Source organism: Gossypium arboreum, chromosome 8 (genome assembly GCF_025698485.1).
Source record: "Gossypium arboreum isolate Shixiya-1 chromosome 8, ASM2569848v2, whole genome shotgun sequence".
Lineage (NCBI taxonomy): Eukaryota > Viridiplantae > Streptophyta > Magnoliopsida > Malvales > Malvaceae > Gossypium > Gossypium arboreum.
This window is the reverse complement of record NC_069077.1, coordinates 5,395,250-5,415,348: the sequence shown is the minus strand read 5'-3', so window position 1 is coordinate 5,415,348 and position 20,099 is coordinate 5,395,250. Positions and strand designations below refer to the sequence as shown.

The window sequence follows — 20,099 nt, the reverse complement described above, 5'->3', positions numbered from 1 at the left end:
ATTATTAGAATTTAAATTACATCAAAACTTTATCTTGATCATGATAGACATCCACTTAATAAGATACTCATAACAATTAATTATATTTTTAATAATTTTAAAATTATTTATTAAATTATTGAATACAAATATTTATACACATTTAGTTAAATACAAACATTTGTTTAATTGTATAAACTTAGAAGATTATATTAGAGATTTTATTGAAAAGTCTTAATCAATTTATGTATAATATTAATATATTTTATATTTATTTAAATTTAATTTAACCGAATATATGGATCTCAAATTTTATTTAAACTCATTCATATTTATAAAATAAAATTCATATATGAATTTAGATTTAAATATTAAAGCTCGAACTTAATTAATATTTTAAATAATTTAATTTTTATAAAACTTATATTTTAGATGTACAACCTTCCTAAATTTCAGACCTTTAAAGAGATATAATATTTTTTATATAAACCCCCTTAAATTTCGAGTTTAAGAGAACATTAAAGTCTTAAACGGGATCCAAAGTTGTTTACGTGACGGATGGGAAGAGTGACGGATAGGGGGAAGAGAAAAACGGTAATGTGGTAAGCACCCAGAAGATTCCGAAGACCAATGGCAAATCTCGTAATTTAAACCCAAATCCGGCGGCATTTCAATAACCCCCGCCAAGAAAATATCTGGCTTAATTCTCTCGAAGTTTCCTATCCTTCTTCTCCTTAGATATTTTTCTCGCTCTCCAAACTACAAAAAAAAAAAAAAAACAAAAACAAAAACAAAAAATCTGAAAAAAAATCCTAACAGCGACAACATAAACTAGTGTTTCTGTTTTTCTCAAAAAGAACATTGGTTTTTTTTTCCTAACCTGTTGTTCCTGTTTCTAAGATCTCATTAAAGTTATGGTTTTTGTATAGTTTGTCTTTTTCTTAAGAGCTAAAAGATTTTGGACGGCTAAGATGGACCGGGAAGGAGGATCCCACGGCGGATCTTGTTACTACACTATTCTCGGGATTCGCAAGGACGCCTCCTTCTCCGATATCCGTACTGCTTACCGTAAGCTTGCTCTGGTAATCAAAAAGCTTCTCTGGTTTTCATTAATTTCCAACGTTTTAGATTAAAAAAAACGGTGCTTTTAATGTATTCTTTTTGACGTTTTATTTTCTTCTTTTTTTGGAAGAAATGGCACCCGGACAGATACGTCACAAATCCGGCGGTAGCCGGCGAAGCGAAACTCAGGTTTCAGCAAATCCAAGAAGCTTATTCCGGTAACATTGTCGAATCCCTCCCTCTAATCCTATCGCCGTCGAATTTTATCACCTTTTTTGTTCATCAAATTGGCCGTTTGCTTTTTCACAGTTCTCTCAAACGGGTCCAAGAGATCAATGTATGACGCCAGTCTCTACGATCCCTCGGCAGATGATGACCAAGTGCGTAAAAATATACATGTATATTTATTTAAAGGTTAAAACATGCTCCAGGTCTTTGAACTCTTCTTACATTTGGAGTTTAGTCCTCTTACTTTTCCTGGCGATAATTTGGTCCTCAATCTTTTGGATTTAAAAATGCAACTCCATTTCTTATTACTATTAAAATTCCTTTATTAAATTTAAGTTCATTATAACATCAGTTCTGAAAAGTAAAGGGAGTAACTTCTAAATATACAATGACTTGGAGCATATTTTAATATTTATTTAATTTTGCTAAGATCAAATATTTTGCCTCCCTGAACTTTGTAAATTTTGCAAGCAGGACTTCTGTGACTTTATGCAAGAGATGATATCGATGATGAACAATGTGAAAGACGAGGTGATCCCTTGATTTTCCTTTTAAATGTTGTATATGTAATTTATGATATCATCGACAGTTTAATTGATAAAGTGGTTGGATATATAGGGGGATAGTTTCGAGGATCTGCAAAAGATGTTCGCCGATATGGTCGGCAGTGGAGATGGTATGAGCTTCAACGTCAACACTGATCCCACGGAGACGAAGAAGGCGCATTTCACGGCATCTAAGACTTAAGAACAAAGGTAAACGCCCTCCCTTTGTCTTAGTTAATAAGGTCTAATTTCCTTCATTAGAGAAATAGAGGGTTTGTTTAGTTTAAGCCATTTAGGACCTTGTGGAACTTGGGAATTTCTTAACCTTTTAAAAATGATTTTAGAGAAATCGGTGTGATGATTGGCATTGGCATCAATGGTGTGTTCTGTTTTGAGCTCTTTTATTTTTTGCTGCTTGTAATGGAAACGGCACTCAATACTGCAGGTGGTTTGCTTTTCAAGCACCAATTTGCTTTATGCAATTAGGAATTAAAACAGGTTTTTGTGCCAGTAAAACAATTTCTGGGATGCTTATATTTGGGTGTAAATGTTAATATTTGACACATTTTGAACGAAAGAATAAAATAGGTAGAAAGACCCCTGCAATCCCTCTCAATTTTGAAATTTACCAAAGTGATCCCTCACAAAATTTAGAACAATTTAATCCTATCAATTTTGAAAGCTAGTAATAAAGATAATTAATTACGATGTTAATGTTTTTCATTAATTATACATGATTTTGATTGATATAATAAATTTAGTCAAAGTTTATACATTTTGTAAATTTGCTCTTAATTTAAAAATTTTATCCGATAAAATAATGAGATTGAATTTGTTGAATGCTCTAGAATTAAGGTCAAAATGATAAAATATATGAACATTGATGGTTAAAGTTGTTATTACACCAATAAAAACTTATGTATAATGAGATACGTGAACTGTTACTTGCTTTTGAAATGAAGAGGGGCTGAAAAGGTTTTTTACCAATAAAATACAACCCACAATTTGGTTTCTGGGCATCACTCTCATCAGCATTCGGCAACAAAAAATGGTGGTTAGAAGCCCAGTGGCGATTTTGATGGATTAAGATGAGGTTATTTGGGTTCTGGCCATCAAAGTATTGCTGCAAAGATCATCTTCATATTCATAATTCAACAACAAAATCAAGTTTATCATCATTATCTGGGTTTCAACCTTGGCAACGCCAAGCTGCATTTTCTTTTAATGCCATTGTTTTGTGGCAGTTTTTGCCCGAAAGAAGGGACCAAAAAAAAAGAAAAAAAACTACTGAGTTTGGGCGTTGATGGCTCAATCATAATGTAAATAGTAGTTACAAAATCAATCAACCAAGTATGAAAAGGCCCGTTTACAGCCAGTCTTTGGGTAAAATTTTTTTTTGTAATATTACTACTATTTGACTGTTATTATTTAAATATTGTATAATTTTTGTTTTATTATTAATTTTATAACTATTTTAAAGGCATTTACTTGTTAAGTTATAACTATCTTAGTGTTATTTAAGTATTGTATTTTCAACTTGTGAGAAATATTTATTTTAATATTTTAGTGTATTTGATGTATTATATTTTTAAATTTATTTTTATATAAAATAATATAAAAAATATAACACGTGTAAGCTGAACCGAGCTCAAGTTTAACATTTTATTTAAGTTAAATTTAGATAAAATTTTATGCCCATTTTTTAAATTGAGCTCCAGCCTAAAAAAATAAACTTAAAATTTTACATTGAGAACTTGAGAACTTAGACCCGATTATGATGGAGTCTAAATGAAAAATGATATTGTAGCCGTTTCTTATATTGTATGTCTTAAATAATTGTTTTCTGATCCTTTGAAAGTATTATTATATACTTGTATAAATATATTATTTAACTTTTGAGGTGTATTTTTATTTTTATCATGTTTTAATTGTTTTTATTTTTATGTTATCACGTTTTAATTATTTTTATTTATTCTATTTTGTAACATCGTGAATGGTTTATTGTTTTGGTGGGAAGGAATTGCTTTTAGGCGAATAAAATTCGATTTATTTTGGAAAAATTAAAAATAATATTAAATTTCGAGTTAATTGAATTGAATTATTTAAGTTATTTAAATTATTCGGTCAACTCGAATAAATTGATTCGAGTTGAATATGACATCATATAATTGAATAATTTGAATAACAAATTGATGTAAATACCTCTTTGGTCCCTATCAATTTTGAAAATAAGTAAATTGATCTCTCTCAACAAAATAACAAAAAATTTAAAATTATTTTTAAAAATTAAAATTAAAATATTTATAAACATATATAAAGGTTAAATTTTAAAAAATAAATAATAATTTTAGGACCTAATTAATGATTCAAATTTATCATACTCAAGTAAATTTTTTATTTTTCTTTTAAATTTTTTTAAATATATGGTTTCAAATTTATGTGCTCTAACACGTAATTAGTTATATTATAATAATATTTTTATTTGACATGTTTAATTTTTTTTAATTTTACTTGATTCGACTCGACTTGAAAAAATTTTAAATTGAATTAGGATGATAAAATAAGACTCATGAACTCGATTAACTCGAAATTTTTTCACTTGATTCGATCGAATGCTCATCCTAATTGCATTGATCCCTCCAAAGTATGTATTGTGGGCCTTGAAATCACTAAGTCCAACTCGATCTAGGCCCAAACTAATCAGATATTTTAAGAGAAAATATCAAAAAAATTTTATAAGATGTCTAAAGTAGGTTTAATGCTTCTGATCGCATAATAACGGTTTAATTTAATTGTTTTTTTTTTTTTTTTTGAAAAGCTAAGATTGGAGGAAGATGTATAGCAATTGAAGCTTTAAATGAGGGTCTATTTATGCAGCATAAAAATAAAAATCAGTCAAAGTGAATCTCACATCGATAATCCCACTTTTAATATGATATTAGTCAATATATAATTATATATTGGTGATAAAAGACGCCAAATTAGGATCCGAGACGTACGGATCGGGCGATGCAAATGTGCTGAATCCGAGTTTATAGGTGATGATGGGGCTCAACTTCAACTGAATGCCAAAAGCCCACTCCTCCACCATCCCTCAACCTCAAGACGAGGGGCTAACCCCATTTTCTATCTCCAGGTAAGAAAAACTGAAAAAAGGAATCTATTTCTCTCACTTTCAGAAGTGTGTGTTTGGAACTTTTTTTCGAACACGTAATGCGCGTTGCTTCACGTCTCGAATCACTCCCTGCACAAGGCACGCCTCTCTCTCTCTCTCCCTCTCATGTGTTTGCTTGCTTGGAAATTGAAGGGATATAAGAGAAAGGTTTTGATTTTATTATGTTTTGAGAAATGTGAAGGGAAGTAGAAGAACTCACAATCGAGCTTGGTAAAAGAAAAAAAAAGTTGCTTCTCAATGTATACAGAAGAGAAAAAAAACTAAGATTTTGAATTCAAATTTTAGGGGTTTTTTTTTCTTGGGGGGCGAGTCTCTGAATTTGTATTTTGTGATGACATTGAAGTTTTGTTCTTATTTTCCCCCTTCAGAGCATATATGGTTGCATTAAACTTCATTTAGAGTGTGCTATTTGATTAAATAGTTAGTCTTGTTTTGTTAAGAGTCGAAGTAACAGTTCGCCATTAATTGTGATATTGATGTCAGACAAACAAACTTTTATCATTGGGTTCAGTTTTTTGTGTAAAAAAAAAAAAAACCATTTTAAATTTTTGGTGCAAAATTAGGGTTAAAGTTCACTCCTTGATGGCTTGATCAATTGTTTTCAGTAATGTCTGATCTGTAAACTTCTCCATTGAAACTTGTTTTGTGAAGGTTTACCCTCAGCTCCTTTATTCAAGGTTTTAAGGGTTTTGGTTCATTACCATAGTGATTCTTGGGTTTTCATATTTTGGGTCTTAATTTGATCATGTAGGGATATTTTATTTCGGGTTTTAGTTTGACTATGTAATGAACTTAAATCTTTTTGAGGCTTGATATGGTTGATATTTTATCTGTTATTCTTATTTTACTAATTCCACTGTTCTTCATTTTCAGGTTGGAGTCCATTGTTTGTCTGATGTGGTATAATTTATCCATTATAGATCAAATTCCGATGAGATCCGCTGCCATTTACTTTTCCATGTTGCAAGCCCCCAGAGGCAGGATCCATGGCTTAGCTAACTTTTGTTGGGAAAGCTTCCGCGGTATAAGTTGCAGTCATGTAAATAGTTCGAGCCTCAAGCCACTTGCTTCCAAGTATGGGGTTCAAGGAGGTTACAGTAGGAGATGGATTAGAAGGCCTATGACAACAAAAACAGGTGGGAGAAACAAGACTAACCAGGCTGCTAAACCAAGTAACCTTGTGCGTAAAATTGTAGATGAAAAGGTGTCAACAAGCACTGCATTGGATTTAAATAAAGCAGATGAAACAAGTAAACATCAACAGATTCAGTACTGTGGTATTAAACAGATGATTGCAGAGAACAAAGACTTAGCCGACCTTGTAACGTTTATCATTTATGATACTGAAACTTCGGGCTTTAGTAGAAAAGCTGACCGAATCATCGAGATAGCTCTTCAGGATCTGGCAGGAGGTGAAAACAGCACATTCCAGACTTTGGTTAATCCCGGATGCTTTGTTGCAAATTCTCATATTCATGGCATCACAAGCAACATGGTTTGTAGGCCTGATGTTCCAAGGTACACTATTTCTTGGGTTTCTTCCACAACTTATGAAATCAAAACGAGAAAATTTGTTTACTAGGCAGTGTTAGTGGTTAAATTTGAAACTTTTCCCCCATTGATTGCTGGATAATGACATTGGCGAACTGCTAATTGCATCTAAAGCCAAATTATTAGGTTTTGCTTATAACATGATGTGCTGTATGGACCTTTTGTAGGATGGAGCAACTAATACCAATCCTGCTGCAGTTTATAAAAAGCCGTCAGAAACCCGGGGGTTATGTATTGTGGGGTGCTCACAATAGTTTTGCATTTGATTTACCATTTTTAATCAATGAATTCAGTCGTTGCTCATATGAGATTCCTCCGAATTGGTTGTTTATGGACACCATTCCTCTCGCCCGTGAACTGATGAAGTCCGGAGGTCTCTCTCTTTTCCCTCCCATTTTTTGTTGACATGGCTTAGCTGCAAGTTAAAAGCTTTGACATTGAAATCGAATTCCTTTTTATCCACAGGGTCCAACCTCCCTTCGGGAACATCCTTACAAGCACTTCGAGAGCACTACAAGATCCCATTAGTTGGTTCAGCACACAGAGCCATGTCTGATGTAAGAACCTTATCAATGATTCTACAGATGTTAACATTTGACTTGAAACTCACACTCCCAAACCTTGTCACAAGATCTTTCACTGCCTTTGAATATGTCAACAATAAAAGGAAAAAGAGTTGAGCCTTAGTTTCGAGGTGGTTTATCCTGTATTTAATTATTTGTTGTATTCCTTAAACTCCATTCTTACCAATAAAATGCTAAGCTGCATTTGTGATTCAATCACTATATGAATCATGTTTATTTGGAAATTAACATCCATTTCATGCTTATATATGTTTACTCTCTGAGCTTACCAACATAAGAAAGCATATGATTACTGACCTAAAGAATGTTGTAACAAGTAAGTTCAAGAGAGGAAGTTTGAGATTGTATAAGCAGTTCGGTTATCAGATCTATATTTATGAGTACTGACCTAAAGAATGAATTTATTATACAAACCTTCTTGATAACAACCTAATCTATCAAACACATCAAGGATAAATGCAAGGCTAAAGTCATATAGCTTCTATGCATTCACTCTACGCCTAAAACCTTTCCGATAGAATGCTAGATGCCACTTTCACAAATGGCGAAATATAAATAATGAAATCTACTTTAAAACGGTTCCTAGTTTGATCAAAGTAGTGTTATCTTCTATCACCAATTCTAAAGGAAGCGTCCTTTATAAAGTCATGTGGAACCAACTATCATATCTCAAACAAATCATTTAGAAAACATTAAACTATTTATTTTATTGGTAATTTCAAATAATTAAACTTCTAATCAACTATCTATAAATATTTAATATTAATTGAAGAGAAAACGATAAAAATCTACAAATTGATGAAAATACGAAAATTCTAATTGTCATTTCACTCATTCAATTAAAAGAGATGTAGACTTATTAGAATTGTTTTTTCTTAATGAAGTTCCGAGTTAGTGCCTGTGCTTGGGGTTTGGAATAATGTACAATAGATGTGTGATTCATGAGTGATAATGCGCTTAATTGACATGTTTTTACTATTTATTTTAATTCATTTTGGACATAAGTTCTACTAAACTTGGCAATTAATTGATCATTTTTTGTACAGGTTAGCATGAGTCGTGGCCACCTACCACCCATTTTAGTTATAACGAAATACAAATCTTGATAGATCAGTCTTTGTGTAATAGACCCTCCTCCCTATACTACAAATTTAATTTTGGTTTTAGGTATGGTAATTTATTTTTGATCGATTTAACACCCATCAATGAGTTAGAAAATAGTGGAGAAGATCCAACCGATTGAAAGTAAAAATTAAAATTATGTGAGAATCTGAAATTAATAGCTTTGAGTTATCTTCGAAACGGTTTTTGAATAACTTGAACTTGAAATATGGTAATTTTTGTAAAGCAATGCATTTCCCTATGGGAAGTTCAAGAATAGTAGTTCACAGGAATAACTTCTGACTTTCTAAAATATTTTGAATTCCTTTTTGTGTTATTTTTGTTCCCAAATCATAGATCATCAAGTTGCCTTCACAACAATTTTGAATAACCTAATTTCAAGTCCTACAACATGACATATGATCGTTTCTATCAATGAGTGTAGTGACAGTTTGAAATTAACCACAAATAAACTTTTCCAGCTTGTGGAAACGGATCAAAATAAATCTAGGTAATAAATTATCAATGATTTATAGTTCTTAACTAATTGAGTTGATTCTAAATTGTATTAAAATTTTTAAAATTTGGTCCTGCACCACTTTCGTATTTTTCCAACATGAAATACATCATATCACTAGGTTTAAGATAGAGGAATTGCCTATACGATACATAGGTGTTCCTTTTGTGAGTAAGAGACTCTTCTTCCTTAAGATTTCAACTTGTATTTATTCTTGTTCAGCCAAACATCTAAGCTATGCAGGAAGGATGCAATTTATCCGGTCAAGTTCAGAATCTTTTATGTAGACAATTTTTTGTTGCCAAAAGCAATAATTCGATCTATTAATCAGAGAAAAGACGAGGCCCCAAGGGTGCAAGGGTCAATTGAGGACAAATTTGTAAGCCCAAATCAAAAGGGGGGCTTGGATTGAAAAATCTTGAAATATGAAACCATGCTATATGATTAACCATATTGAAGCTATCCAGGGATCATTATAAATAGCTTAGCTGCAAGCTTGAAAGATTGGTCTTTGTGACATGTTTCTTCTTTTCGTAATAAAAGTTGGAATTGGAGAGTGATTCTAGGAGTTGGAGAAAAAGCTAGTTATTGCTTAAACTTGATACCAGGACAAAAAATAAGGAGAGAAAGATGGTAAGGTTCCATGGCATAGAACTCTTTGGTTACCTATAAAAGTGAGGCTCCAATCCATGGGGTTAACATTGATAGTTATTGCAAATTGGCTGAAAAGATAAGACGTCATCTGTTGTTTGATTGTGAATATCTGAAGAAAGTTTGGGGAGAAGTCCTTAAGCTTTGCAATATTAACAGAAGGACCAGCAGATGGAATCAAGAGTTTCAATGGGCTATTGCGTGTTAGAAGGGGAAATCTCTCATAACTCTTATTTTGAAGCTACCATAGAACGCTCCTATTAACTTTATATGCAGACAACGAAACAGTAGACAGAGCAGTTGCATGGATTAGATTGAGGGGGAAATCTATTAATACACTTATATAGTAAACGTACAATTATGTAGAGATTGGGGATAGGGGCATAAATGAGGTGTTGGTGCTCTCAAGCTATTCGAATTCGATTAAAAAAAAATTAAACTCGATTTGGTAATTATCAAGCTGAGCTTAAGCTCGAGCTATTGATCAAACCGAATTCGAGTTTAGTTATACTTGTCTCGAACACCTTGCATGTCTTATCAAGTTTTATATATTTTTATATTATTAAATTAAGTTATTGCCCTTAATATGTTTTATTAACCCTAAACTTAATTATTGAATCTAATTCGAGCTTGAGTATAAAAATTGGTAAACGAGTTTAATCGAGCTCGTGTAACTTGATTATATCTCAAGCCGATTTCAAGCTTAAAAATAGATGTTCTATCAAGTTCAAGCTTGAGCTTGACAATATTCAAGCTCAGCTCGGCTTGATTACTCCCCTAATTCAAATATTAGACTAATTAACGATTTCTTTTTTGAATCTTTGCAACCAAATCAATTGGCTGGTAACAAACCAAAAATGAAAATTTAACCATTTGCTATGCATTTATATTAACTATAAATTATAAATATGATTTATAAATTTAAATTAAATTTTACAAATAAATTATATTAATTAGTTAAAAAGTATTTAAAATTTATATTTCATAGATCATAATATTAATAATTTGTTATCATAAATTTTAATATGATTTAAATTAAATTATTTTTACTTTATAACACTACGTTTAAAATAGACATTTAAACTTATCACAATAATTTTAATAATAACGATAAACACATAAAATATTAAACTAAGCATATCAAAAACACTTTTACACGACATTTTTGAAAGCATATACATCATGTTTTCATTAAGAGGGTTACCGAAGTTAACAAAAGAGTGACCTAAATATAACTTTATAAGTATTAAGTGACCAAATTGTAATATTAGCCTTTGTTTAATGACAATTTATAAGTTTACCCATTTAAATAAATAAATAAAACTGTGCTATAAAAGGCCAAGAGTTGATAAATGGAAAAACCTTTTTGTCGATGAAATTCACCTCCAAAGGGGAACCAAAGGAATCAGCTTCTTCTTCTTCTTCCTCACACTCACATCCAACACCAAAGACCTAACTACCTTCATACTCTGTAATTTCTTGGGTTTTTATTTATTCAGTGATTTACTTTTAAAAAAAATCTATTACCAGAGCTCTAAACAATTCAAGGTTTAACTCCAGAAATTATTGTTTACACTTTGGGTCCAAAATAATTAAAAAAAAAAAGAGGGTGATTTAGAAATGGATGCTGATACATGGAGTGTTCGTCTTTCTTCAGCTTCTAAGAGATATCAATCATCTCTTGAATCACGATCTAGTAAGATTTAATAAAACCCCATCTTCTTTTGCACTTCCATTTTGTGATTAAATACATATATTTGATATTTTTTTTAGCTGTGTATGGTGGAAAACTAAGGGAAAGGAAGTTACTCGACTTAAATTGATTACAAGAAGATTAGATTTTTAGGACGAATTTTTTTTACCTATTTTTTTGATTGAAAATGATTTGATGTTTGGAAATGGGTCTAAAATGCAGATATGTTAATGGGGTTTGAAGAAATAGATGAAGAAGATGATATAAGAGAGGAATTCCCATGCCCTTTTTGTTCAGAGTATTTCGATATCGTTGGCTTGTGCTGTCACATTGATGATGAGCATCCTGTGGAGGCTAAAAATGGGGTATTTTTTCTTTCTATTTATTATTATTATTTATTTATCCCTCACTGCCCTTTTATATATTTTTACAAGCAAGATGGGTATATTGATTTCTTGTTTTTTTTCATCATCCTTTAAGATTTTGTTCAAAGTAGCATAGTTCACTTAACTGAGTTAAGCTTTGAATTTTAAGGGGTTTGTTTGTTATGGCCCCTGGTAGTTCAGATTTTAAGCCTTTGCCTTAAAAGCTTAAATGAGTCTTTTGATGGTTGAGTATTTATGGATTTTGATAATTTGGATTATTAAGTTTTGGACTAAGAGCTTGAGTTTAACCAATTTGAATGTGTTCATTGAATCTAAATTCTGTTTGTGATGTTTTTTTTTGGTTCACAGGTATGTCCGGTCTGTGCATTGAGGGTTGGGGTTGATATGGTTGCGCATATAACGCTACAACATGGAAATATATTCAAGATATCCTTGTTTATTGAGTTATTATTTATTACAAATTGTCTTTTGAGTTTCTAAGTTGTATCTTTGATTTCTTTCTTTTCATATTGCCATGTACCTTAAAATCATTATCTGTGTCTGCTAAAGATGTAGAGTTTGATGTTGATTCTCAATTTTACCTGTTATTTTTTTTCATCTTTGTTCCTGTTCTTTGATGCTCGGATCATCGAAGGACATTTAAGATGAGTCTCCTGTCCTTCTCTCCCTGTTTGGTGTAGTAGTAGCATTGCTAGCTTTGGTGGTCACCGTTACATCACTGTAAGGGCATGATTTAGATATTTTTGTTTCCTTAACAAGTGGTTACATGCAGCGCAAGAGGAAATCACGTAAAGGTGGATCTCATTCAACACTCTCCCTTCTGAAGAAAGAGTTGAGGGAAGGAAACCTACAGACCCTCTTGGGGGGTTCTTCTTGTATAGTGTCTTCATCCAATTCAGCACCTGATCCATTGTTGTCTTTGTTTATTTTACCAATGGTTGATGATTTTGTTAGTGATCAGCCTCCGTTTCGTACTGAAACAAGCAGAAATAACAAAAGTTCTGACATGAATAAGTCCGAAAGGTAAGTTTTTACTGTGTTTTAAATCCAGTTGTCCCTTTTTCTCCCATGGTTGCTTGAGGCAGTCTTACTAATGGATCTTGTCATAGCCTTCTTGTTTGGTATGACATCTCAAAAAGTTCGGTTCTAAGTGAAAAGGGCATGCAGATGTTTAACAACATTGTTTTTTCCTATCGAGGTTTTAGGCTTTTTATGTTTCTGATATTTTGTTTCGATGACAGAACTATCCAATCATCACCCCTTTCTGTTAAGGACCAGGAAGAGAAGGCAAAGAGATGCGAATGCGTTCAAGGGCTGCTGTTGTCTACAATTGTTGATGATATCTTATAAAGCTGCTGTAATTTCCGGACACCGGTTCCTGATGGACATCAAGTTCAGGGAAGAGCCTTCATCCCACTTTCAATCTAGGGTTTGTTAAGCTGTTAGTGGTGAATATCTTGATGTATGTATTAAGCAAAATGTTGAAATAAGGTGTAGCAATGAGTGTAATTTTTAATGTTCGATGATGGACTTATTTTGAAGTTCTTATTTTGTCCAACAACATATTTAAGAGTTAAAGTGATGGAGATTACATAAATATCATTGGAAGGAATTACTAGGCCTAACGTCTTCAATCTAAAAGTATAAAAGTTGAAGCCCATTGAAAAGCTAAAACTTTATAACTAAGTTTACACGCACTCAAATAGAGCTTGATGTAGTGTTGGGTTTGGGAAAATTTTAGACCGTATAGCGCCTCATTTTCTCATTTAAGTTGTTGTTGTATGGATTTTTGTCCGCATTGTTTACACCAAAATAAAATTTTGATTCTATTTCTCTTTTACATTTTAATTTTTTTTCATAAAATAGTTTTGAATGTCATAAATTTGTGAATTAAAATTTAAACAGCATTGTTCTCTAATCTTTGATATTAACTCTTAGATCGATTTGAATTTAAAGTATGTTATTCTACTCGTCGATGAGTACAAATTCACTTACTGATTGTTGAATCATTGTTTGGAGCTCATTACTCAAACCTTTTATAAAAAAAAAAACTTAACTTAATACCTCAATGATTTAAATAAAATTTTAATTAGGTTAATGACTTTTTTATAACTTTTAAAATTAAATAAACAGGACATATTTAACTTCTTTTCTTGCATAATCATTCAATATATTAAAAGCGAGTGGCATTTTTGTAAGAGTAAAGCATCCTCATTTTGATTGTATTTAGATTGAATTTAAATCTTGAAACTATTATTATATTAAAGTGAAATTATTTAAATATCATTTTGATCCAAACAGAATTAATTTTAAACTGTAAAACTGATGAGAATACTTATGATCATATTAAAAATAATTTCAGTATCGAAACTTTAAACACCAAACACGGTTGAGAAAAAAAGTACTTATTAGGTACTTATAAACTATACTTTAGCCCAGCCTAAACCATGTGATGAAATGAAAACAATGCAAAATTCCCATAAAAATGAACAAAGTCATTGAAGTGTACACAAGACTGGAACAAATCCTTAAAACCCATAGATTGATTAATAGAAAGAAAGCAATGAAGTAATGCTATCTATAAAGGCTATAAGAAGGAATGAATAAATTTTAACCACAATTGAAAAATCATAACAATCCATCCACTTGCTTGTTTGAACGTTGATGCATTTGCATGCCCACTTTGCCTTTCACATGAGTTTGAGATAAGTGACTAACCCTAAGTGGGCCCCACAAGCACATGGCCAAGTCAGCAAACGCCTTGATTTTTCTTCTCTTTTTTTATTTTATTTTATCTAAAAAATTTGAGATATTTATTCCACTAAATTCCATTCAAGAGGCAGACAACTACTCCCACAAAGTTTAGACTAACTACCCTTCAATGCAAACCATAACCTTAAATATAAATTATTTAATATATCCAAAATATTCTAAATATAATTATAATACAAAATAATAATAATATAACCCAATATTCTGATTTCTTTTTGTTTTCTTAAATTTTTATTTCATATCTTTCTTGCTAAATTGTCATCCCAGTTTTAATTCATAGAAACAAAGTCAAAGGTATAATATATATGGAAATTAGTGAGAGGCAGCTTGCAATTTCCACTAGGTGGACTATGATTATAAAGAAAAAGAAACAATAATGTGATGAAAATAATGTGATATATAAGTTTTGATTTAATTTAATTTTATATATATATGAAATTTTATTTTATTTAATTATACATATCTTAAAATATTTGTTGATATATGTAATTCAGTAATCATAAATAATATTATGTTAATAGTTAGTAATTTATAAAAATTAAATTAAAATAATGTTTTTTATATATAATTAAAAATTCAAATTTATGTATCACATCACATATACTAAAATTTATGAATATTTTTAGATTTATCGATTAGGTTTCTTGAATAATTTGATACCAGGAAAATAATAAATAAATGTTATTTTTAAAAGAATATAAATTTGTTAATTTATCTTAAACATGCAACCACTAACTTTGGTAATCTTAACCTTCACCTAAACAACAAGTAGCTTTCTCTCAGCCTCACTATTATTTTCTCGGGAAAAATTCAACCCCACCTTATTTTCTTGCCAGCCAAAACACAGCAAATTTCCATTATCTTCTTTTTTTTAATTTCTTTTTAATACAGAAAAAAATTCTCTGTAGATGGATCAGCAAATAAGTCAAACCCAATTTTCAGTAAGAATAGGAAATTTGATAGAGATTTTCTTTCATAATATAGACTTATAGGAGATGAAAAATAAGGGGAAAAAAACTATAAGTCAAAACCACTTTCACTTTTTTTTTCACATCCTTATATCTTACCCTTTTAATAATATTTTTACATTATGGTTATAGTCAATTGATAGTTACATGACATATAATCACATCTTACTTTCTTTATGAGTATTAAAATGATATAAGTGAGATGGTAAAAATTTTTTAATCTTCATTTTGTTTTAAAATTTATGATCAACATTTATCTCTTTAATTAGTTTATATAATATAGAGCATGAATAGCATAAGAGATATATAAAAATAATAAAAGTAAATTAATTTTATTGTAGAATAATATTTGTACAAAAGGCCAGTTAGCATAGTTTTCTTCAAGAATATTTGATTAAAAACACTTTTTATTTCCTTTAGGAAGAAAAAAATTAAATAAAGAAATTGAAAATTAAACAACTTAAATTATGGTGCTCTAGACAGTGAAATAGTATTGGGATTTGGGATCACGATGAGATTTATGTAAAAGACAAAATCTTTAAATTCAATATATATATATATGTATATAATATAATATATTAAAGAGATAAATATTAAATTTATAAATTTCGAGCTCTGCTCTTGTTAATAGAGTTAACCAACGTTAGACAACATTAGAAGTCGGGGCATACAATATATATACCTAGGGAGTTTAATAATATTACTAATTGTTTGGCCGAAATGGCATTTAATACAGAACAAAATTTGAAGTGTTTGAAGAGATTTTAAAAGGGGTTTTAGTAATCACTCCTGTCGTTAAAGTAAGAGATAGTCTCGTTCAGAGATTTTATGTGTAACTAGTTTTTTAGTTTGATTTCTCTTCATCAAAAAAAGAAAGAAATACATACATACTATTAATGATTTGTAAAAATATAATTAAATTAAAATTTTATATATAAGATAAGGCAAAATCAATTTTATATATAACTTTATACTTTAACTCAAATTTCATTTTATAAATTTAATATTTACCCTCATTTTAAAATAAAATTATTAAAAAGGGGATGTTTTGTTATTTTAGAGGTATTATTTTTGTTTCATAATTTATTCCTTATTAGAAGGAAAAAGGATTAAGATTTAGGACACAAATGTCATTATCGAAGAGTTTTGTCCAAAAATCAGCACCTGAACCCCGCGTTTCTCTCTCTCTCTAGCTTTCTCTACTTTTTTTTGTTTTCAATCAAATCACTGTGAATCTCTTCTATCTCTTTCTCTCTCTACCTTTTTTTTTTTCAGCTTTGATTTTCGGAAGCCAGAAAATTACAACAAAAGGAATGCTTTTTATACATGCAGACAGAAAATGAACAGACACCCAATGAATCTCTATAGCTGCTCGATCTGAAGTTTAACTTCGTTCATCTTTCAACTGTGAGTTCTTTTGGGTTTCTTAAAAGTTCACTTTTTTGGGGCTTTTGGCAGTTCATTTTTTCAGATTTTTTTTACTGTTAAAATTTGGATCTTGAATCGAATTTGGGTTTCTCATCAAACGGTTGAAAATGGCTTGGTTTTGAGTCTCTGGTTTTATTTAATCCTTTTTTGTAGATTTATGGGTTAAGAGTAACATTTTTTGAGTTCGATTATTTTAATGAGTAAAGAATTTAGCTTTGGATGATAAGTTTTGTACATTGTCTCATTGCTTTTTTGGGGATTAGTGTAAAGTTCAATACAGATGAGTTAATATGTGGAAATTTTCAGATCAGTTTTCTGGGGTTTTTGTTTTAATTTTTGTGAATTGAAGTAGTGAAGTGTGTAAGGCCGTTTCTTTCAATTGTTGTTGCTGCATTGGGTTTTTTTGCAGTTCAATTCATCTGGATTTGTCTTACATTTTTTATAATCAAAGATGAAAAAAAAGTTGTGGGAAGCTTTTGATCTGTTTGATTCACTTTTATCCTGTTTTTTAGTGGTCAAAATGTGTTTTAAAGATTAATAATGAGTTATATAGTATATGAAATTGTTGATAATTTGGGATTTGATTTTAATCTATTGATACTGTTTAACTTATTGCAAGTCTTTTAGATTTTAATCAAACTAAACTGGGTTTTTAAGCATTTATTTATGGACCTGGCAAGTTTTTCTTTTCTTTGGATGTGGTGATGCTAAATAGTTTTCATTTGGATTGCTAGGACTTGGGTGTTTTGGAGATTTGGAGATGTTAAGACCTAAACTAACATGAGCCAGGCTGAAGTATTGAGGATGAAGCCACCTCTTGTTCCGCTTGCGACCTTGATTGGTCGTGAGCTGAGAAACGAGAAAGTTGAGAAGCCTTTCGTGAAGTACGGACAAGCTGCTTTGGCCAAAAAAGGAGAAGATTACTTTCTGGTTAAACCTGATTGTCAGAGGATTCCCGGGAATCCAGCATCGTCATTTTCAGTGTTCGCGGTATTCTATTCCTTTCTCTTTCAAAACATGAAGTCTTGTTTGGTTTTCAAGAAATTAAGAACGAACACGAGAGAAATTGAATTGTATTGTGGGAAGGAAGAGATTCCGTGTTGAGTTTTGGTCAATGCATGATATTGTTTAATTTGTCCACATAAAAATGATAACCAAAGTTTCTTAGGGTTCTTCTTCTTTTCTCCCTTGCTGATCAAGTTGATAAATCTAAATTTGGCAATACTATTAGAGCTTCCTCATATTGGTTTTATTCACAGATTTTTGATGGGCATAATGGTATATCAGCTGCCATTTTTGCAAAGGAGAACTTATTGAGTAACGTCTTGAGTGCAATACCGCAAGGCATCAGTAGGGAGGAGTGGCTTCAAGCCCTTCCTCGGGCTCTGGTTGCTGGCTTTGTGAAAACGGACATTGAATTTCAGCAGAGAGGTACTTATTCGATTCTATTTCATGGCACTTGTTTTCACTCAGTCAAATTCTGCTGCATGCTTACCTATCTGTCTGACAGGGGAAACTTCCGGGACAACAGTCACATTTGTTGTGATTGATGGATGGACTGTCACTGTTGCATCCGTGGGTGATTCTCGGTGTATATTAGACACCCAAGGGGGCATAGTTTCTCTCCTGACTGTAGATCATAGGCTAGAAGAGAATGCAGAAGAAAGGGAGCGTGTCACTGCCAGCGGGGGTGAAGTAGGAAGGCTTAATGTTTTCGGGGGCAATGAGGTAATCTACTTTTCAATAGGAGGAATTATAGGTGGTGGAATGGGTTGTTTGTGAAGGTTGCGAACGTTTGTAACTCCTTATCTTAATGGATTGAATCTTTGTAGGTTGGTCCACTTCGTTGCTGGCCTGGTGGGTTATGCCTCTCTAGGTCAATCGGTGACACAGATGTTGGAGAGTTTATTGTCCCGATACCACACGTTAAGCAAGTGAAGGTTACATCTTCATCCTTATTGCTGATGCATTTTTTTTCCTTCCAAACAGTCAAACCTGAAACTTGTTTTCTATTTTAATTTAGTTGTCAAATGCTGGAGGTCGACTTATTATTGCTTCAGATGGTATTTGGGATGCTTTATCTTCAGACATGGCTGCCAAGTCTTGTCGGGGATTACCAGCAGACCTTGGAGCAAAGATGGTTGTTAAGGTGATAACCTGACCGGTGTTTTCTCCTTGTATTATTCACTCAATTTTCTTTGATATCTAATCATGTTTATTACTCTTTAGGAAGCTTTGAGGTCGAGGGGCCTAAAGGATGATACAACCTGTCTGGTTGTTGATATTATCCCGTCTGACCAACCGGTCCTACCTTCAACTCCAAGGAAGAAGCAGAATATGCTCAGTTCAATTCTTTTCAGGAAGAAATCTCTAAATTTCACAAACAAGACTACAAATAAACTTTCTGCCATTGGAGTTGTTGAGGAGCTCTTTGAAGAGGGTTCTGCCGTGCTTGCCGAAAGGTTCATATCATTTGAATTCTTCTCTGCTCTTCTAAATGCTAATCAGTTTCCAGTTTTGGTTGTTGCTTTGAAATACTCATGTTGGGTGTCAATGCATGTGGGAAAGAATATGGATCAATGGTCTTAAATGAATTGGCATACATTTGACATGTTAGTTGCAACCATTCCGTCGCAGGTTGGGTAAGGATTTCCCCACGAATGCAAACTCCGGAATCTTCCGATGTGCAGTCTGTCAAGTTGATCAACCTCCAGCTGAGGGTTTAACTCTGAGCTCTGGGCCATTTTTCTCGCAAGGTTCGAAGCGCTGGGAAGGACCGTTTCTCTGCACTAACTGTCAGAAAAAGAAAGATGCCATGGAAGGAAAAAGGCCAAGCAGGCCCACAGTGGTCGCATAACATCTAATTTGGTAACAAAAAGTAAATATGGTGTGATATTTTTTTTCCCTTGCTATGGTTTTGCATTACCTGGTGATTGCAATAGATGTGGCTAAGAATCAAGGTAGAAATAGAGTTAGGTGTTGTTTTGCCAATTATTGTTTGCGAGTTTACGTTGGCTGTTTTACCAACCAAACTCCGGACAAAGATTTTATGCTATCTGATAGATAATCGTGTGAGTTTACATTGTCTGTTTTTACCGACCAACTCCGGAAAAAAAGAAGCTATGTGATAGATATTTGTGATAAGTTTTGATTGCTAACAGCATGAATGTTGTAAGTAAAAGTGAAAGATTGAGCAGTGTAATATATATATCAATATCTATTTTCACATGCCCTTCTTCATTAACAAGGGCATCTTCTCAATTTTCTAGCCTGACTAAGCTCAATGGCAGCAATGATGCCTATCTACAGCCTGTTAGGCCATCAAGAGCAGGCCTTAAAAAAGGCTGCTAAAGTGAGCTTCATACGCCTAATAAGTTCAGATCTCTTCGATAATCAGGCTTTAGGGTAAGAATGAAGACTTTAGGTCAACTTGCAAGACATTATTTGTTTCAAAGGAGA

General features: G+C 31.9%; 4 protein-coding genes across 9 annotated transcripts; all 4 read left to right on the top strand.

Moving 5' to 3' along the window:
* The first annotated feature begins 476 nt into the window (after window positions 1-476).
* On the top strand, window positions 477-2,333 carry LOC108467836 (uncharacterized). Of its 3 annotated transcripts, none has more exons than XM_017768636.2 (6): window positions 477-1,061; window positions 1,172-1,259; window positions 1,351-1,421; window positions 1,744-1,800; window positions 1,888-2,024; window positions 2,159-2,333. In XM_017768636.2, the coding sequence occupies exons 1-5, from the start codon at window positions 951-953 to the stop codon at window positions 2,014-2,016; spliced, it is 456 nt and encodes a 151-aa protein (XP_017624125.1). In that variant the 5' UTR covers window positions 477-950; the 3' UTR covers window positions 2,017-2,024; window positions 2,159-2,333. The 3 variants fall into 3 exon arrangements, with proteins under 3 accessions (XP_017624125.1, XP_017624124.1, XP_017624123.1); XM_017768635.2 differs by having other exon boundaries at window positions 481-1,061; window positions 2,260-2,333; XM_017768634.2 differs by having other exon boundaries at window positions 483-1,061; window positions 1,888-2,333.
* Window positions 2,334-4,666: 2,333 nt separating this feature from the next.
* LOC108468010 (exonuclease DPD1, chloroplastic/mitochondrial) lies at window positions 4,667-7,348 on the top strand. Of its 4 annotated transcripts, none has more exons than XM_017768856.2 (4): window positions 4,667-4,950; window positions 5,863-6,507; window positions 6,708-6,913; window positions 7,006-7,348. In XM_017768856.2, exons 1-4 carry the CDS (start codon window positions 4,880-4,882, stop codon window positions 7,218-7,220), a joined length of 1,137 nt encoding a protein of 378 aa, XP_017624345.1. In that variant the 5' UTR covers window positions 4,667-4,879; the 3' UTR covers window positions 7,221-7,348. The 4 variants fall into 4 exon arrangements, with proteins under 4 accessions (XP_017624345.1, XP_017624347.1, XP_017624348.1 ...); XM_017768858.2 differs by having other exon boundaries at window positions 4,940-5,067; XM_017768859.2 differs by lacking the exon at window positions 4,667-4,950 and adding an exon at window positions 5,067-5,199.
* Window positions 7,349-10,741: 3,393 nt separating this feature from the next.
* On the top strand, window positions 10,742-13,069 carry LOC108467610 (protein DEHYDRATION-INDUCED 19 homolog 3-like). The gene is made up of 5 exons (XM_053018273.1): window positions 10,742-11,089; window positions 11,309-11,451; window positions 11,821-11,900; window positions 12,241-12,495; window positions 12,714-13,069. Exons 1-5 carry the CDS (start codon window positions 11,014-11,016, stop codon window positions 12,820-12,822), a joined length of 663 nt encoding a protein of 220 aa, XP_052874233.1. The 5' UTR covers window positions 10,742-11,013; the 3' UTR covers window positions 12,823-13,069.
* Window positions 13,070-16,304: 3,235 nt separating this feature from the next.
* Window positions 16,305-19,821, top strand: LOC108469829 (probable protein phosphatase 2C 5). The gene is made up of 8 exons (XM_017765394.2): window positions 16,305-16,619; window positions 17,375-17,630; window positions 17,900-18,071; window positions 18,151-18,368; window positions 18,473-18,580; window positions 18,664-18,789; window positions 18,870-19,102; window positions 19,278-19,821. The coding sequence occupies exons 2-8, from the start codon at window positions 17,421-17,423 to the stop codon at window positions 19,495-19,497; spliced, it is 1,287 nt and encodes a 428-aa protein (XP_017620883.1). The 5' UTR covers window positions 16,305-16,619; window positions 17,375-17,420; the 3' UTR covers window positions 19,498-19,821.
* The last annotated feature ends 278 nt before the right edge of the window (window positions 19,822-20,099 follow it).

Bases quoted from the DNA above. Each gene is read 5' to 3' on its own strand.
- LOC108468010 (XM_017768856.2), top strand. From the start codon at position 4,880: ATGCCAAAAGCCCACTCCTCCACCATCCCTCAACCTCAAGACGAGGGG. The intron at 4,951-5,862 runs GTAAGAAAAACT...CTTCATTTTCAG, and splicing joins ACCCCATTTTCTATCTCCAG to GTTGGAGTCCATTGTTTGTC. The intron at 6,508-6,707 runs GTACACTATTTC...GACCTTTTGTAG, and splicing joins TGTAGGCCTGATGTTCCAAG to GATGGAGCAACTAATACCAA.
- LOC108469829 (XM_017765394.2), top strand. From the start codon at position 17,421: ATGAGCCAGGCTGAAGTATTGAGGATGAAGCCACCTCTTGTTCCGCTT. The intron at 18,581-18,663 runs GTTACATCTTCA...ATTTTAATTTAG, and splicing joins CACACGTTAAGCAAGTGAAG to TTGTCAAATGCTGGAGGTCG. The intron at 18,790-18,869 runs GTGATAACCTGA...ATTACTCTTTAG, and splicing joins GAGCAAAGATGGTTGTTAAG to GAAGCTTTGAGGTCGAGGGG.
- LOC108467610 (XM_053018273.1), top strand. From the start codon at position 11,014: ATGGATGCTGATACATGGAGTGTTCGTCTTTCTTCAGCTTCTAAGAGA. The intron at 11,090-11,308 runs GTAAGATTTAAT...TCTAAAATGCAG, and splicing joins ATCTCTTGAATCACGATCTA to ATATGTTAATGGGGTTTGAA. The intron at 12,496-12,713 runs GTAAGTTTTTAC...TTTCGATGACAG, and splicing joins GACATGAATAAGTCCGAAAG to AACTATCCAATCATCACCCC.
- LOC108467836 (XM_017768636.2), top strand. From the start codon at position 951: ATGGACCGGGAAGGAGGATCCCACGGCGGATCTTGTTACTACACTATT. The intron at 1,422-1,743 runs GTGCGTAAAAAT...TTTTGCAAGCAG, and splicing joins CCTCGGCAGATGATGACCAA to GACTTCTGTGACTTTATGCA. The intron at 1,801-1,887 runs GTGATCCCTTGA...TTGGATATATAG, and splicing joins TGAACAATGTGAAAGACGAG to GGGGATAGTTTCGAGGATCT.